Source organism: Atheta coriaria, unplaced genomic scaffold (assembly GCF_025399875.1).
Source record: "Atheta coriaria isolate IRGN ID8LTWV9N9 unplaced genomic scaffold, Caltech_Dcor_3.1 hic_scaffold_7_pilon, whole genome shotgun sequence".
Taxonomy (NCBI): Eukaryota; Metazoa; Arthropoda; class Insecta; order Coleoptera; family Staphylinidae; genus Dalotia; species Dalotia coriaria.
In genome coordinates this window covers 6,194,633-6,213,039 of record NW_027045449.1, presented here as the reverse complement: position 1 = coordinate 6,213,039, position 18,407 = coordinate 6,194,633, and the positions used below count along the sequence as shown (strand labels likewise).

Genomic DNA, 18,407 nt, shown 5'->3' with positions numbered 1-18,407 from the left:
TGTATTTTGTTTTATTTTTTAACCGAAATAATGGGATACATTTTACTGTCAAATTGTTTGTGATTATTTGTAGAATGCTGTACTCCAGCATTGTATGGGAATTATGTCCGAATGCAAATAACATTTTTAAAGTTTGTCACCGCCATATTAAAGCTCGAGAGTTCCTCTACACGATGCACACCTTGTCAATCTTCTAATCCCTCTGGAAGTGCTTTAAAATGCTCTATAAAAATTGGCATTTTTCAAAAAAATGAAAACATGGTGTGGAAAACACCTTGTATCTCGTGAACTAATTGACTTTTTTAACGTATGTCACCGCTATTTTAAAGTTCGAAAGTCTCCCTACCCGATGCATACCCTTTAGATCTTCGAGCCCTTTTGAAAGTGCCCTAAAGTTCCTTTCAAAAATTGGCTTTTAAAAAGAAAATTGGAAACATGGGCTGCAAAACACTCTGTATCTCCTGAAATAATTGACTTATTTAAAATTTGTCACCGCCATATTAAAGTTCGATAGTCTCCCCTACATGATGCATACCCTTTCGATCATCCAGCCCTTCTGGAAGTGCCCTAAAATAGCTTTTGAAAATTGTCATTTATCAAAAAAATTGAAAACATGTTGTGAAAAACACCCTGTATCTTAAGAACTATTTGACTATTTAGAAGTTTTTTACCGCCATCTTAAAGTTCGAGAGTATTTTACGCAATCCATATCTTTTCAACCCCCTAACCCTTCCAGAAATGCCCTAAAAAGCACTTCAAAAATAGCTATTTTTGTCCCAAAAATGTCATTATTTGGTCGAATAACAGGGTCGAACTTTTGTGTTAAAATTTTTTTCGGTCAAAGAACAGGGTCGAATTTTTTCTTATTTCTTTTGGTCAAAGAACAAGATCGAATATTTTTGGTCGAATAACAGGGTTGAATTTTTTCTTAATTTTTTTTGATTGAACATCAGAGTCGAACTTCTTTTCTTTTTCTTAAAACTTTCCCATCGAAACATTAAATTAAAAAGTTGGAATTTTGAATTCCTGAACGATAAAACAGTAATTTTATTTAAATTTAATAATAGTTATTAATTAGGAAAAAATTGGCGGAGGCGCCTGACATTTGAGTTATTTAATTAAACATTGAAAACTACCTCATTGTGTAGAGGGGCTCTTAATGATACAATTTAAACAACTTATCATCTAATAGCAGTAAGGAAAATCTCATGAAGTGAAATGCGCACTCCCATCGAGACTTAAGAATCAATTATTTCAGGACCTAATAAAGATAAACAAAAACCAAAAACACCCCGATGTTCAGCATCAAATCCTAGATAAGATAACATTTAAAAAATTTGAAATATCACATGTGCCTAAAAAAATTTCCGCTGCGATTTTCTCGGTAAATAATAAAGATAGAAAAAAACTTTCTTCATTTTGCTCATGCCGTGATATGGATCTATAAAATGGCAGATTTAGTTTTTCCATTTTCCAAAGTTGGCGAAAACCCTCTCAATTCAGATCAAGAGGTTACACTTGACTCTTTTCGGACTAAAAAAAAATTTTAAGCTAAAAGAAAATGGAAAACGCTAATCGATTGAGTTTTCCAAGGGGATGAAAGATATGAAGTCAGTTTTCCGATAACATATTTATTTCGGAAAATGGGTGGTAAATTCTAAACTGATATAAATTAATTATTTATTGATAAATAAAAAATAAAACCACCTCTCCGATTTTCCCTAAACTTCCCCAGTTGAGGTAACGCATTGCCAGAATTCATTAATACAGGTTTGATTGCCCCATCTTAATTAGTTTTTAAGTTATAAACCATTCTTAATTATTACATAAGTGTTGATAAGTGAAAATTTTACCATCTAATTTAATATGAAATTTAATTCTACATACGCATATGAAAACCGTTTTTCTCTATCTCTAATGGTTTTCAAGATAAGTGCGAAAATCTGGTTTATGCGATTTGTCCATCATTTCCTAAACAAAAAAATAAAAATTGGAAATTTGACTTTTTCATAACCGAATATTGAAGAACATGTGATTCTACATACTTAATCTTAATAAAATTTTGCTCTAAAATAAAGGGTTTTAATAATAATCACTCTAACTATGCCTAGTTTTGTTGCTATTCAAATTACTTTAAAACTGTCAATAGGGCCTATATGATAAGTGGTAGTATAATAATACTCTTAAATATTTCAATCAAAATTTAAGAAACTGTTAAAATATTAAGGGTAAATTTTAAGAAAAAAGTTCAACCCTGTCATTCGACCAAAATCGCATAAACCAGTTTTTCGTATTTATCTTGAAAACCATTAGAGATAAAGAAAAACAGTTTTCATATTCGTAGAATTAAATGTAGAATTAAATTTCATATTATATTACATGGAAAAATTTTCACTTATCAACACTTATGTAATAATTAAGAATGGTTAATAACTTGAAAACTAATTAAGATAGGGCAACCAAACCTGAATCAATGGAATTCAGGCAATGCCTTACTTCAACTGAGGAAGTTTAAGGAAAATCCGAGAGGTGGTTTAATTTTTTTTTATATATCAGTTTAGAATTTACCACCCATTTTCCGAAATAATAATGTTATCGGAAAACTGACTTCGTATCTTTCATCCCCTTGGAAAACTCAATCGATTAGCGTTTTCCATTTCCTTCTAGCTTAAAAAAATTTTAGTCCAAAAAGAGTCAAGTGTAACCTCTTGATCTTTTTGAGAGGATTTTCGCCAACTTTGGAAAATGGAAAAACTAAATCTGCCATTTTATAGATCCATATCACGGCATGAACTAAATGAAGAAAGTTCTGTTCTACCATTATTATTTTCCGAGAAAATTGCAGAGGAAATTTTTTTAGGCACATGTTATATTTCAATTTTTTAAATGTTATCTTATCTAGGATTTGATGCTGAACATCGGGGTGTTTTTGGTTTTTGTTTATCTCTATTAGTTCCTGAGAAAATGGATTCTTAAGTCTCGATGGGAGCGCACATTTCACTTCATGAGATTTACTGGAAAATTCCTTACTGCTATTAGGTGGAAACTTGTTTAAATATCATTAGGAGCCCCTCTACACAACGAGGTAGTTTTCAATGTTAAATTTAACAACTCTTTCAAATGTCAGGCGCCTTCGCCATTTTTTCCTAATTAATAACTTTTATTAAATTTAAAAAAATTACTGTTTTATCTTTCAGAAATTCAAAATTCCAACTTTTTAATTTAATGTTTCGATGGGAAAATTTTAAGAAAAAAGTTCGACTCTGTTGTTCAAGCAAAAAAATTTAAGAAAAAAGTTCAACCCTGTTATTCGACCAAAAATATTCGATCTTGTTTTTGACAAAAAAAAACAAGAAAAAAATTCGACCCTGTTATTCGACCAAATAATGATTTTTGGGACAAAAATCTATTTTTGAAGTGCTTTTTAGGTCAATTTTTTGAAAAATTCCAATTTTCAAAAGGTATTTTAGGGCAATTCCGGAAGGGCTGGAAGATTGAAAAGGTATGCCTCGTGTAGAGGAACTCTCGAGCTTTAATATGGCGGTGACAAACTTTCAAAATGTCAATTCGTTCACGAGATACAGGGTGTTTTCTACACCATATTTACATACTCTATGAAAAATGCTACTTTTCGAGGTTTCATAATTGGGGATTGTTCTTTGCTGTGTTGCTATGTTTGTTATTGTATGTATAATATGAATGGTATTTATTATTAACTTCATTGCGCTACTTTATTGAATGGAAGCGCAAATATTTTTAAAAGTGATAACATTATTACAACTTGGTATAAATACTATGGATATTATAGCCCATCATCAAATCATCTTCACGTTTGCAACTTGTAAAATATCAAACAAAATCAAGAAGAATAAAATGAAGCTATTATTTGTATCATTCGTGTTATTAGGTATTGGGTCTCATTGGGTCAACGCAAAGACCTTCACCTTGAATACAGCCACCAGGGTAACTACTAAAATAATTATATTAACTTTTTATAAAATTACTAGTTTACCGGGCAAACGTTGTTTTGCCATATAAATTATTTCTAGTTTCTAGATAAATTTTAGTGTAGACAAAATGTAACTTACTTACTTAAAACATAGGGGTTGGTGATAAAAAACTAAAAATTTAGGGGTGTAAGTATTTTTTAATGCCACACTAAAAAAAAAATAAAAACAAAAAATTTCGACCAAAATTAAAAAAAAAAATTAAGGGTGAACAACCCTTATCACTTAGAGATATGAGGAATAGATAGTAGCCGATTCTCAAACCTACTGAATACGCATATAAAATTTTTCTTCGAGCTGGATGAAAAATGATTAAATTACTAAAATGGCTATAAAGATATAGGGGTTGGTGATAAAAAAATAAAAATTTAGGGATGTATGTATTTTTTAATGCCACATTATAAAAAAATAAATACAAAAGAATTTGTCCAAAAATTTAAAAAAAGTTAAGGGTGAACAACCCTTATCACTTAGGGGTATGAAAAATTGATGTTAGCCGATTCTCAGACCTACTGAATACGCATATAAAATTTGGTAAAAATCGGTAAAACCGTTTCGGAGGAGTATGGAAACAAACACTGTGACACGCAAATTTTATATATATAGATATAAATAAATCTAGGTGAATTGGTTCGCTGCGTATCAATCATGTGCCTCTCAAGGGAAGCAATTGGCGACTATTAACAATCAAGCAGAAAATGATCAACTTAAGAACCAAATAACTGCTGCGGGTAATTAGAATTAAAATTAATTTGTACATATTTAATAATAAATCACATTTCTGTTAGGATTGACGGCTGAATATTTTTGGCTGTCCGCCACGGATCTAGCCTCAGAAGGTACCTTTGTATGGTTCTCCACTGGCTGCAACGTTACTTACTCAGACTTCGACCCTGCTCCTAACAATGCAGGTGGAAAGGAAAACTGCGTTCATGTATGGATAGGCTATAGTAATAAACTTGCTTGGAATGACTTGGACTGCACATTGGCACATTACTATGCATGTGAAGACAAAACTTGCACCAAATGTAACGCCGGTAACACGGATAACAATTGCGGGTGCAATAACAATCATGGCTGCGGGGGTAACGATGGCCTTGTTACCACATTGATCAAGAAACTCCTGTAAATCATAAAGAATTCAGCAATTCAGAAAGATGTAAATTTTGTATAATGGTTAAAAGTTAATATGACCTGAATGAATAAAATATGTAGTTAGTAAAGAAAATTGTACCTTTCATTGTGATAGAACTGAGTCACTGAATCTCGTTTGGAGCCAAATGTCCTTAACTCAGAATTATTCTGACACGTCTACCACCCGAAATTCCATAATTTTGAAGTATATATTCAACAAATATCGATGATTCACTTTCTACATTATCTCAGTTGGAGAAATGCTATATAAATCGAAATACAAGTGAAATTTTTTACGATTTAATCAATCATCATTTTATCATCAACAAAATATGATATTTAAAATTAGTACTTTTATACATACAGGAAATATATCATTGTACATTTATGCATGTATGGCCTGGCTGCCTTACTTCCCACAACACTCTGCGCACGAAATAAAGCCCCCCAGACTTGTGATTAATTTCAATCTTTAAACATAATTTAAACGTAATTGCCGTCCGCGCGCGGACCAAAACAATATAAATTCATATTATATGTACATATCTAAAAAAATACATTGCAAGAGAAAATATTATATATAATTCTTTATCATCTACATGTACATATATACAGTGTGGCCGTCCTCGTCGTCGCCATCTCGGACGAAGACGTTGGCAAATACATAACAATTCGACACGATAATCCCCCTCTCTGCATATGTGTTTGTGTAAGTTTCTTCATCTTCGTGTGCGTGTGTAAGTGTAACATTTGCAACAATTACCAGTCAGAACGGTGAAAACCCTTCGAGTATCGCGCAACCCTCGTTTTTTATATTCACCTAGTTGTAAGTTTTATCCTAGGTAAAATCAATATATTTAATTTTAGTTTTGCTTGTTAGTGTTTGTATCTTTGTGTTTGGGTTGAAATACGAACGACTATCCTACGATAGCACAAGGTATTCATAATTTAAACGCTTAAATAAAAAATAAATACAACAAGGAAGACCCCCATTTCTTTTTAAACATTCATATGTCTTGAATGTGAGTGTGTCTATGTAGATCGAGTGAATTTATAATGGCTGGGATTCACTCGACTTGTCGATCACACCCAAACCAATTTCTACGCACATACATCTCGCATACATCCTCAGACAAGATGATGCCGTAGGTTTTTTTGTTCTCGTGTGTAATGTGTAGATGTGTTGAATTTATTACGATATTGTCATGCGTAATGCAGGCGCATTAACTGTTGTTTCGGGCTCGTTTTCGCCGACGAATTAAATTAATATCACTCTACGAGTTGATTCTATGATTGCCTGCGAATGAAAAACAAAACGATATAAAACATCAGCATGTCTACTGCGTATATTTCTAACTGCGTACCTTGTGACTTTGTCCATGACGTTTCGTAGCCGTTGATCCGTCACGGACGGCACCAACTTTTGTACCATTTCGCATATGAATGTCTCGCTGATGCCTGGACTCGAACGCTCCGCCAGCTCGAACGCGTTCTTTAGTTCTTCGATGGCGTCAATCGATTTGTGCGCACTATCTGGACTCCTCCCGTCATACTTTCTCTGCAGCTGTAACCGCAACAAATGACACGAATTAATATATTGCGGCTAGAAGAAAAACCTTGTTATAGTTACCTCAGATATTAACGGATAAATTACACCGGACAGACATGGGGAGCGCACATCATTCTTGCTCGAATGCGAATGCTCGCGTGAGACACTCTTGCGATGATGTGCTTTCTTATCGTCAGCATCCGACGATCCCCGATGATCGAGTGGGACAAACTCTTTAATCTTTTTCTCGCGATCACTCTTGATCATGTCGCGTTCTCGTTCCCGCTCGCGCTCTCGATCTCGTTCACGCTCACGCTCGCGTTCACGATCTCGTTCGCGCTCGCGCTCCACGTGCATAATATGATCCTCTTTGCGCGTTTCTTGTGCTGACTGGACCATAGATGTTGGACGAGAAGTCTTCAAAAAATCAATTTTTATATTTAAATCTACAAAAGTATAAACTATAAAAACTTACAATTGGTTTCTCTGATCTGTAGTGATTCAGGTTGGAATCTTTCGGCGGTGATTTCGCTAACGCAGGCCCAGAACCGTTCTGCACTTTTTGCGTAACCTTGTGATTTGGCGATGGCAGGTCCTCCGCCATATGCATTGGCTTGTTACCTTTCACAGTCATTATCCAACCAGGATCGTCCATGTAATTATCATGTTTAGACTCTTCACTGTAAATATTGAACACAATTGTTAATGTTTACATTTTGAGATGATGTTGAATTTAGCACTTACGAATCCGAATTTTCCGATTCCGTCTCGCTGTCAACGTTCTTCGTCTCCTTGTATTTCTTGTACCGATCGATAAGGTCCATGAGATAAGAGTTTTTCTTGGCTTTCCGGATGAACGGAAACTTGAGCAATTCTTTGGCCGTGGGTCGCTGCAAGCAAACAAAAAGTAAAGCTTACGAATTAGGGCGCCGATTGAGCTAAGAACTCACGTTTTGCGGATCTTTATTAAGACACGCCTCGACGAAATCCTTAAAGTGCTTAGTAAAGTCGCCGTTTAGCTGCGGCGGATTGTTCTTCGGAATGAGAAAAAGCACTCGCATTGGATGCAATTCTGAATTGGGGGGTTCTCCCTTCGCCAGCTCGATGGCAGTTATTCCCAAACTCCAAATATCCGCCTTCAAACAAAAATTATAATAATTATTTGTTTACTTGCGGTGATTTTTATTAAACAATTTAATACCTTTGAGTCATAGGCAGATTGCTTGATTACTTCTGGAGCCATCCAAAAGGGCGTGCCAACAAATGTGGTGCGCTTGCTGGTGGTGTTGGTAAGCTGACCGGCGACGCCAAAATCAGCCAGTTTCACATCTCCCATTTCACTCAGCAGAACGTTCGCTGCCTTAATATCGCGATGCAGCTTACGCTCCGTGTGCAGATAGTCTAAACCTTTTAGCACTTCGCGTAAAATGACAGCAATGTGCATTTCTTCGAAGTTGCCAGCTTTCATCAGGTCCAGCGCCGATCCGCCGCCCAAATATTCCATGATAATCCATAGTTTTGTTCCCTACAAAACACACACATTGAAGAAATTTTAATAATGAATTTAGTTATAGTCTAAGCAATTAGGGTATTATAGTAAATATTAATTATTTTAAGGAATAACATTTAAAATAAAACAAAACTGCATTGATCAAATCTATAAACGTTATGATGATAAACTTGAGACAGAATTAGTAAAGAAAAAGTCATCAAAACAAGTTTTTACCTATGATATTGAATTATTCATAGATTGTAATAAATGTACAGCAAATTGACACGTTATGACGAGCCCACCACCCGCTCCTTAACTTTCAAACGCGCGGCGCCGCTTAATGGAGGGAATTTCACAATGCGCAAAGGCTAATCTTACGTAATCGCGCGTGTTGGCTGTTATATTACTGCAAGGCCTGCAGGCCTGCAGCTGGGCGAGCGTGGGCGCGCTTCATACGCTCAATAAACTGTCCAGATCACTAAAAATCTTGACGCTTGCACTGCTACATAGCCAAAAACATCTTTTTTACTTGTATACAAAAACCGCCGTTAACGAACAAAAAAATGTTTCAAAAATTGAGATGTGAAGCGGTGTGTAGCAATTTGAATTGAATTCACAATTCATTTCTCAACAAGCGAGTTATTGTTGATTTTCGACCAGAGACGGGAACCAAAACTGAAAAAATATATGTTTACGAAACCGCTCGAAATTGCCACATTGTCTTCACCAGGCCATTCATTTCGTTCGCAATCATATTTTATGATAATTTTGAGCTGCGAAATTCTTCCAAACTTTAATTAATCGATTAGGCAATTAACTTTCTAAGTTGAAACGAAATAAATTTTTATATAATAACATCAAGTAAGACAATAGACTAAACAAATACGTTTTTCCGTGCTTATATCAAATGTGCAAAATTCAATTTTGCGAAATAATCACCTTTAGATAGGAGCCAAAATACTTGGTGACAAACGGGCTGTCGCATTGCGACAGCACCATAATCTCCTGCTGAATGTCTTCGATCTCATCCTCGGCCTCTTCGAGGTCGATAATCTTGATGGCGACGACCTGCTGCGTGCGACGATCGATGCCCTTGAACACCTCGCCGAAGGAGCCCTTGCCGATGCGCTCCTGCTTCGTGAATATCAGCTCGGGATCGACCTTCTGCAAAGCAAACAAACACGAAATTAATCTCGACGCACAAACAACACACACCCACACCATACATACTAGTACAATTTAAAACTAAGATTACGACGGCAAATCCGCACAAAACAAACTGTCCTTGTGTTTTATCCACTCGGCTATCCAATTAAGTTGAAAGCAGCGCATTAGGAAGCCTGGCGAATGCAGTAATACAAACATTTCGCCAAAGTTTTAATCAATTTAGAATCTAGCAAATGATTGCAAAATAAGGACACTAATAGAATTTTATTGTATTGCTTTAGTTAAGTTTTGTTACAAAATTGAATTTTTCAATAAATATAATTTTGTCAAGTTTTGCTGCATTAAATAAATCAAAATGAATCAAAAAATAAAATTGATTCTCAATAAAATGATAAGAAACAAGTATTTGATACTTGAGTTCAATGAATGTACAAAAATTTCAAGAAAATCAAGCTTAAAACAAATATCAAACATGATAACCACTACAATTGCATACTCTGTTTGTTTCTTTTCTGCAATCAACGTAAAGAAAGTAATATTTTTCTTCACTAAAGTCATATTACGATAAAACAAAAAAATCGCCCGCAGACACGCTACGAAACTGTATGAGAATATGCGTCGACCATCGCTGCGTCGTACGCTATGAATTTAAATGCGTCGACGACATGTCGACAAATATGTAGCGAGTATATAGCGACAAACAACGTTTCCAGTCGACTTGTACGTACTTTTATACGCCTTATTCCGGTTTCGACGCGTCGCGACACTCATGACCGTTTTCTAGCGATGTCATCGCTTAATGCGTACAAGTTTTACGTACATCAAACACACCAAAGTGTGAAAAAACAAGTTTCCTTCAATATGAAAATTTCCTCGACAAACACTTGCAGTATTACAAATGCCAGCGCGCGCGTAACTCAAAGATAACAAAACTCCTAAATTGGACAAAAAGGCAATAAGAAACACAATGAGTAATAAACAATAAGCCATTATTCATACAAGTCGATCGTATATATCCTTATCATCACGAAAATATTCAATTGTGATGTTATCTTGTTATCTCGACTCCTCTCAGCTTATTGATTACACCAGCCAAAGTTATAATTAGCATCCTACGACTTACAACATCCAAATTACCGCCTCGATTCACATTCGCATGTTGCAGCTGATGTGGATACCCGTCATACGCATTGATAACACCCTGATATTGATACTGAGGTGGTGCGGCTGCCCACGAGGCAGGCCGTTGCTTCCACTGCTTGTTACCGCCGAGAAAACCTTTTCCGTTTGCTTCGTAGCCATTTAAACCAATATGTCCGTTGGAATGATTATTGTGATATAGGGAATTAGTCCGGTTCGATGGATACTGCGACTGCGAGGGCGACCGCATGATATTTTTTGTGAAACCCGACGACGATGACGTCTTTACACTCACACCCGAAGACCACATCGCATTTTTATTTAAAGCAAAGAAACAACAGTAATCCAATTAAAATGGCACCACACCACACACAACACACACCACACTCAATCCTAGCGCGAGCACTAAGGCTGACTACGCGACGATGATACCATGGTCGACACCGATGCCGATATCATCCTTATCACCTTTTATCACAACTTGACAATCGCGATAAATTGGTATTTTTCTGCGGTGTTCCATACAAACTCAACTTCTTTCGCGTTCCGTGTTCTACGTACGTACATAAGTATACGTTCACGCAGCGCGCATTCCTCGCGAGACAATGAAATCGTTTCACCTCCGCAACGGCGAACGAGCGTTTAGTTTCACCATCCATACCACATTGCGTCGGATTGCTACGCGGTGTGCATGCACAACGAACTGCCAGCCGAGTGAAGAGAAGAAGAGAAGTGCGGTAAGGAGACGCGAGAGGAGTTTGTACAGAGCTTACCATACAATAGAGGAGTTTTCGTTGGGAGAGTCATGAAGTGAAGTCATAGTCATTGCCGCCAGCGCACCGCAGGCGCAGCTTTCGTAATGTCTAATGTCTCATAGTCTCATCAAGAGACAAGACACGAGACAAGCCCATAGACCCAACTTATGAATATTCTTTCGTAACTTTAAGACACTCCCATCATGATGATACGCATGCGCATATGCGATGATATCGCTATCAACAAATACTCTAGTTATTCTAATGAGACTTCCCGGGATGGAAAAATAATTGACTGAAATATTACACTAGATGATTAGATGATCAAGGGGACGCAAATTTGAATCAGTTTCATTAATTCCTGCGCCGCCCGCTCGTCGCCTTCCGGTTCGGTTCATCAACGCCGTCGATTAACAGAGCGCGACAGAGCGCCGCACCACATCCAACAACCAACCAGCTACTACTATTACCTACCAACTACTGAGTCTAGTTACTACTTTCATTATTAAAAACTTCATATAGATTACAAGTGTTTGCAGTTTGTAATTTTTGTTTTCATTTTACAACGTTTTTAAATACAGATATCTACTGCTCAAATTTAACTAAAAAATTGTAATTTAGCGAGTCACTGACCCAGGTAATGATGGTACCATGATGTTGTAAAATTTTCAACTACACCATAGGTGTCTAAAATCAAATTTTCCCATCATCGGCGTGTGTGAGTGGTGTCCAAATGGAAATTTAATTAGATGTGTCGCTAATGGCGCTCTCTGAGTATGAGGCTCATCAGCCTACACCTCCTACGTCGTAGAATATGCCCACATAAACTAAACGACTCAAAGTCACATATTTCTCCTCTGCCTTGGCAGAAAATGCTTATTTTAATGCTGATTATTTCTAGTTTTATTTTTTTTACAAAAATTTGTTGTCTATTGACCTCATGTGAATATAAAACCCAAAAGAAAATGAATGAAGAATCAACAAAGATGTACAAATCTTTAGAATTTAAAACTTTTAGTCAGCAACTATATGAAAAAAAAAGTTTAGTTGTTCAGCACAAGTACTACCATACTACATCATTATACACTTAAGAGGCTTTTGTTGATCGTGCGACTGTGTGTGCGGCATTTATTGAGAGAATCCGTTTATCCGCTTTTTTTCTCTCTGCCATTTTACTCGACCTCTTCTTCTTGATCATCATCAGCAGCCACCTCGTTTGCTCCGCTTTACGCTACTCTAGTTCTAGTCGATCCAATCTATAGCCGTGAATTCATACGCACACAGACAGCTTACAGCTGTTCACACACAGCTCGGATAATTATAATGGCGCAATGAGAAAGTACCGGCCGTCGATTGTATGCAAATCGGACGGAATTATTTTCGTACAATACGCAAACAGCGCGCGCGTGGTTTTGTCCGATTTTCACGGCGTCTCCAATTAATTTTTTCCATTACAATCAAATTACATTCACTCATTCACGCAGAATTTTGTGCCTCAAAAAGTTGTTGGATATTTCTAGAGACCTGAAAACATTGAGTAACGAGCATCTCTAAACGGATAAACAATTCCCGCCGAGAAATCGAATCGAATGGCTGTGCTATTAGAAACTATTGATGGAATTTATATTGCTCGGTGCACAACTGGCATTACTGACACACTGATTAGGTTTACGAGTCATTTTCAAGCATATTCAGTTAATTTCCTCCAATTATGGAAAATCAAAAAATGGCAATGAAAATTATTAGCAGTGCATATGGCACGCAATTATTTTTTCATTATCCACACATTTTTTGCACCTAAAATCTGCTTCCAGTAAAAAAATCAGATTAAAATTTGATTATTAGTTAGAGAGAATGAAAGTATACTGGCCATTCAACAGGGAAATAACATGTTTTATGTAAATCTATTTTTACCAACAAAATAAAATAAAATTTGAGCTGACAATCAAAAAATGTTACACTAATTGATATTTTATCAATACTATCTAATATCAATACAATCTAAATTATTTCAAATGTTTCGATATTCCCTAATCTACGTCTACACATCCTATGCTTTAATATATTAAAACGACTATCTAATCAAATCGATGATACATCTCGACTTAACATTCCAACCAATTCGAAAAACATGTCGTATTCGTGTTTTATTGTTAGTAACTTACAATTAAACATATGTCGGCATGTGTGTGTGCACGTTGATCAATTCATTTCTTGACCAATAAATTAATGCGTAACACTGTAACACTTTTACGCATACCAATGTTGAATTTTTTTTATGCAACCATCTAGTTACAATCAACAAACGTACAACAAATAAACATGTTATGTCAGTGTTTAATTTATTGAAGAAATAAAAACCTCATAAGAACGATTTTTTTTTCTATGAAAACATTCGTATCAAAAATTTAAATTTAATCTTTGTGCATAGAAAATAATAGTCAGCGTTTGTGTCCACCTTTAATCCGTCTCCTACCGCATGAGTCACATTTGTAAAGTGTGACACATTGAGTGCGCCGTGCCCGACATGGTAAGCACAACGTATACGTGTACTCACGCATGCATTTGAATGCGTACTTGTGAAGCATACTAAACTTATTCTTTTGTTTATTCTTGGTTGATTGTCCGCTTCATTTGCATGCGCCGACATAAAAACTACCAGTTCCCCGCGTATTTCACAGCTATACAGACAAAACAATTCACGAAATGGAAAAAAATCTACACACCAGTAATAACAATACCCTGTATAATAACACCAATTTTTTTATTCGTTTATATGTTCATATGCTGCGCTGTAAAATGTCGCCGGTCCTCCTCCACCTCCGGGCGCGTTCCGTTTCAACTTTCAAGGTCGTGCAAATAACTTTATTATACAACACGCATACATACAATGGCGTACGCACGCGCTCCGGAGATGGCTTCACCAAACAAACACACAAACTACGCGCAAACATGCAAAGCAGCCGTTGGCTGCGTTCGTAATAAATTTTCATTAGCATCAATGAAAGCGGCAAATGTGAAACCTACGTCAGCGAAAAATAAAACTTGCGACACTTTATTTTGCAAAATCAAAAATGTAGTTTTCTTATCATTCTTGTTTGTCAAGTTGTGGCTAGATTGAGTATTTGTGTTTGTGTGTACCGTTAGCCACCGCAAATTGAACGCTTCTTTCGCCAATGAAGCGCGGTGTGGTGTGGCCTTCCAATGTCGGAATGTTGGCCGACTGCGCTACCGTGCGGCAGCGACTCGCGGAATGCTTGGAATACTCAATGATATATTCTGCACGCCCGCTTTTCTACATTCCACGCGCCGAAAATTCCGCATACCGATCGAATACTTTCAAACTTCACCAAACATTTTCGAAATACCAAAAAATTCAAATTCAAGCGAAAGCAGGCAGCACGAAGTTATACGTTACGTGACTTTGGCATTTTTAGATTTGCAAAATACCGCGTCACTACTGCATTGCACCTGATTGCAAATATAAAAAGGAAAATGCTTGAAATATAGGGGAAGAAGGATACAAATGTATAAAATTTGTACCTGCCAATCACATCACTTGCAGAACCACTTACAGCGTTAATGTAGCAACAGTAAACAAGAAGAAATTTATTTTTCACTTGAGATTCCCTGCGACTTCGTACGTGATGACGCAGAAGCACACACGTCAAATACGTCTTCTACACAGGTGCCAGCACCGAATTCCCTAGTCCCCACCACTTTTTACGGGTAGGCCGCAGGTATAAGAGGACAGCCCGCAGCGACATATGTGCTCAGTCGTGCCCGGGTGATTGAAGCTGACGGAAGTTCCTCTCTACTTTCAGATCGCGCAGAAAGAGGTTTGTGAAAACCGACCATACGAGTACTTGTACATGGGAAAAATTATTTTTTGGAGACAGTTTTCGTCGGATGGCTACAACAAACCCATTACATATTTTTCAGTTAAACTTGGCTAATTCAAATTGATCAAGCGTTTTATTTATTTATTCTTGTAAAACTAGCGCCCAGTAATTCATTTTATACCTTTTGAAGAGAGGAGATAAGTTAATATTGATAAATAGCAAGAATTCAATACTTGTATTCATAAATCAAACACAAAAATTCCCATTTTTGTAAAGCGAGTGAAAAGCCATCTCTAAATAGACTGAAATTAAATTCATGAAAATGCATGAATATTTGATTCAATCCGGAATTATAACCAGCATACCAAAGTTTACTGGCCGGCATGAACTTCAACATTCAATATTCAACTAAATTTAAACACGACCAGCCACCGAAACTCTGAATAATAAACAATTTCGTAGCAGAGACAACGTTGCTTGCGGTCGCACTGCGGCTGCGACTCGCGACTATACACTTCGATATCGATTTCCACCAGCAGCAGGCAGCAGCAGCAGCAGCTCACAGAAGCATCGCGCGCTCGACACACATTTCCAATTTCCACAAAGCAATTTCAAATTTTAATTGAAAACGCACCACGAAACAAATCTCAATCTTCACGTACTTACACTCGCCCGACATTTGTTTCTAAATTTTTAGTCCCACGCATGTCAGGAATAAATAAATAATAATCGTTTCGCCTTTCGACGATCGCAGTTCTACCTATGATGCCTCGTTCCAAATCTAAATTTTGTGTGTTGCAAGCACAATAATCGTGATCGTGCATTTTCAACTCGCTTCAAATTCCCATGGCGCGCGCGCGCGTTTATGAACGAACCGTTTTCAGTCGATGAGCATGACGCTTCAATATGTCATGAATGTTATGATAGTCGAGGATCATAGCCTACAACAAGTCGATCGTGACTCGTTATAATGAGAGTACAACAAACAAAAACACGCAGCAAAAACTACCAAACATCGAAACCGAAAGAAATAGGTAGGTAGGTATTTTTAGAAGTTGCATGATTGAAAATATCTAGTGCAATCGAATATTTTTTTGTTATTAATTTAATAAATAATATTATGGCGGGGCATTGAAGTGGCACCACAATTACACGACCTACTCAGGCATCACTTTTTGCAGATTTTCGCAATTTTTGGTTCTGGAATGCGATTTTTATGCAATGAATGCAAAAAAAAAACTACGTTACATGACGTATATACACCATGTTCAACTTTGTCAATGTAAAACAGTACATATTTCAATGCCAAAACACATACGTAACACTGGCATGATTGGAATATTGCATTCTACGTACATTACAAAATTTAAAAACGCACACATGTGGAACCGACCCAGTGAAACGATTGCATGCGTCGAATAATTTATAATTACGATTATTCCAATGCGTACCAGATAATTGCCGGCGTGCGTATTGCGTATCGATGATGCAACCAACCAACCTAACACTTACACACGCACAGATACCCCAATCAATTATTACTTCTTCCTAGAAAAACTAGAAGAACTAAATGAGAAGAATGATTTCCGGTACTATTAGAGTACTAAGAAAAGAGACAACTACTCGTCTGTTGATGTATAATATACATACATTTGTATAATTTGTTTGTGTTGCGAGGAAAATAAATTATCGCCGTTTTACGCTGCACGCGTGCGCGCAAAGACACGAACGCAGCGTCGAGACATAATGATGATGTTGAAAAGACGTCTTTGCGTGCAGCGCATTGCCTCCTCGTGGTCCGTTAGATACAAAAATTGCAAACGTATAAAAAGAATCAAAGAAAAGTATCAGCAAATATCTTATTCTTAAGAGATTGGTTGTGTGACAATTGGGTCAATTTGCGAATCTATCCAAGTTATCCACGCAATTAACCAAAGACAGCCGAAGAAATAAACAAGATGGTGTTTTTCGCTTCTGCTTTCAAGAAACTGGATGCGCTGTGTTTGTGTGTGTGTGATGCGTGAGTGCATCTCGTCTAGTTTCGTGCGTGCGTAGAGCAGATACGTGCGTGAGATTCCCCCAAGTCATTCACCCGTAGCAATCGTAAAAAAAACGTCTCGTGGAAATGAAGAAACGTAAGAAAGTATCCAAGATAACACACGATAACAGTGCAACCTCACATAGCACCATAAAATTTTCATACATTCCGGGAGAAAATAAGCTTTTTGGTTGTTTGTTTCACAAACAATAGTCACATTTAGTGTACTTAACGCGGGGGAGCCAAACAAGGAAATGCGTTACTATCGCACCATCACAGGTGCAAACTGTTTCAATTTATAGGGCGTTATTTGTAAATATTAAGTTCGAGGAAAATCTGTTAGCGAATTATGCTTATTTGTACATAAATATATTGTTGATAACACTTAGTAGTAAAAAGTTATTAATAAAAGTGACAAAACTTGATGTTTTAACTTTATGCGCTTGCAATTTATATTTTCTTATGTAATTATGTATAGTATTTAATGTAGAATCGATGTTGAATTGATTATGATTCTAACTAATGGAATTATTGAGTTATTTGTCCATAATCATAAGAATTCAATTTTTGTTTGTTTATTTCGTGTTTTGTTTTGACCGACTGCGTAAGAGTGTAAGCCTACAGCGAGGTGCAGGCTGCTATCAAATGCTTCCTTCACGCTCGATTACAGAAAAATACGCCGAGTTTCTTACCTCATTGAAGGCCATTTCCGAAGACGGGGGGTTCGATGTCCTGTTCACCTGCGTGCGATGATGTCAACGCGTCTCCGCCGCTCGAGTGTACGCCTCGCCCGCCCGGGAGCGCCTCCGCATCGAGGGCACCGCCGGCCCAGCAGTCCACCGGGTGGTGGTGACACTGCACACGCACTGACGCACTGCTCACCTTCGCACGGCTACGGCGTTGTACCCTACGAATACATCACATTCGCCAGGTGAAAGATCCCGATCATCAGGTGGGAAAGGAAGCGCCAAACGGGACACCCTGCTGCCACTGCTGCAGGCACTCGGTAACTCGATACACAAATGCACTGGATATTGTGCAATCACAGCACACGAGCGGGCGATGTAAACGCCAGCTGCACGTACACTTCGCGATTTTTCTCGCACGGCGTTATCGCGACGACGTTTTCTCCGGTGCGGGCACACCGTGTGGACAGCGGACACCTTCGCACGACCGACGACTAGAGCGCCATATTGACTCGCAGCGGTCCCGCACGGCAGCCACCCAGCGACATCTGAACGTAAAGAATATACTAACATTTCTAGAAAACCATACATTTACAA

At 37.3% G+C, this 18,407-nt stretch overlaps 1 protein-coding gene across 2 annotated transcripts; it reads right to left on the bottom strand.

Annotated features, from left to right (window-relative positions):
• Positions 1-5,425: 5,425 nt before the first annotated feature.
• Positions 5,426-18,317, bottom strand: GckIII (Germinal centre kinase III). Of its 2 annotated transcripts, none has more exons than XM_065308793.1 (9): positions 17,817-18,317; positions 9,122-9,346; positions 7,892-8,215; positions 7,641-7,826; positions 7,435-7,580; positions 7,166-7,370; positions 6,772-7,107; positions 6,506-6,705; positions 5,426-6,438 (listed from the first exon to the last, which is right to left on the bottom strand). In XM_065308793.1, the coding sequence occupies exons 1-9, from the start codon at positions 17,829-17,831 to the stop codon at positions 6,429-6,431; spliced, it is 1,647 nt and encodes a 548-aa protein (XP_065164865.1). In that variant the 5' UTR covers positions 17,832-18,317; the 3' UTR covers positions 5,426-6,428. The 2 variants fall into 2 exon arrangements, with proteins under 2 accessions (XP_065164865.1, XP_065164864.1); XM_065308792.1 differs by lacking the exon at positions 17,817-18,317 and adding an exon at positions 10,473-11,134.
• Positions 18,318-18,407: the final 90 nt, after the last annotated feature.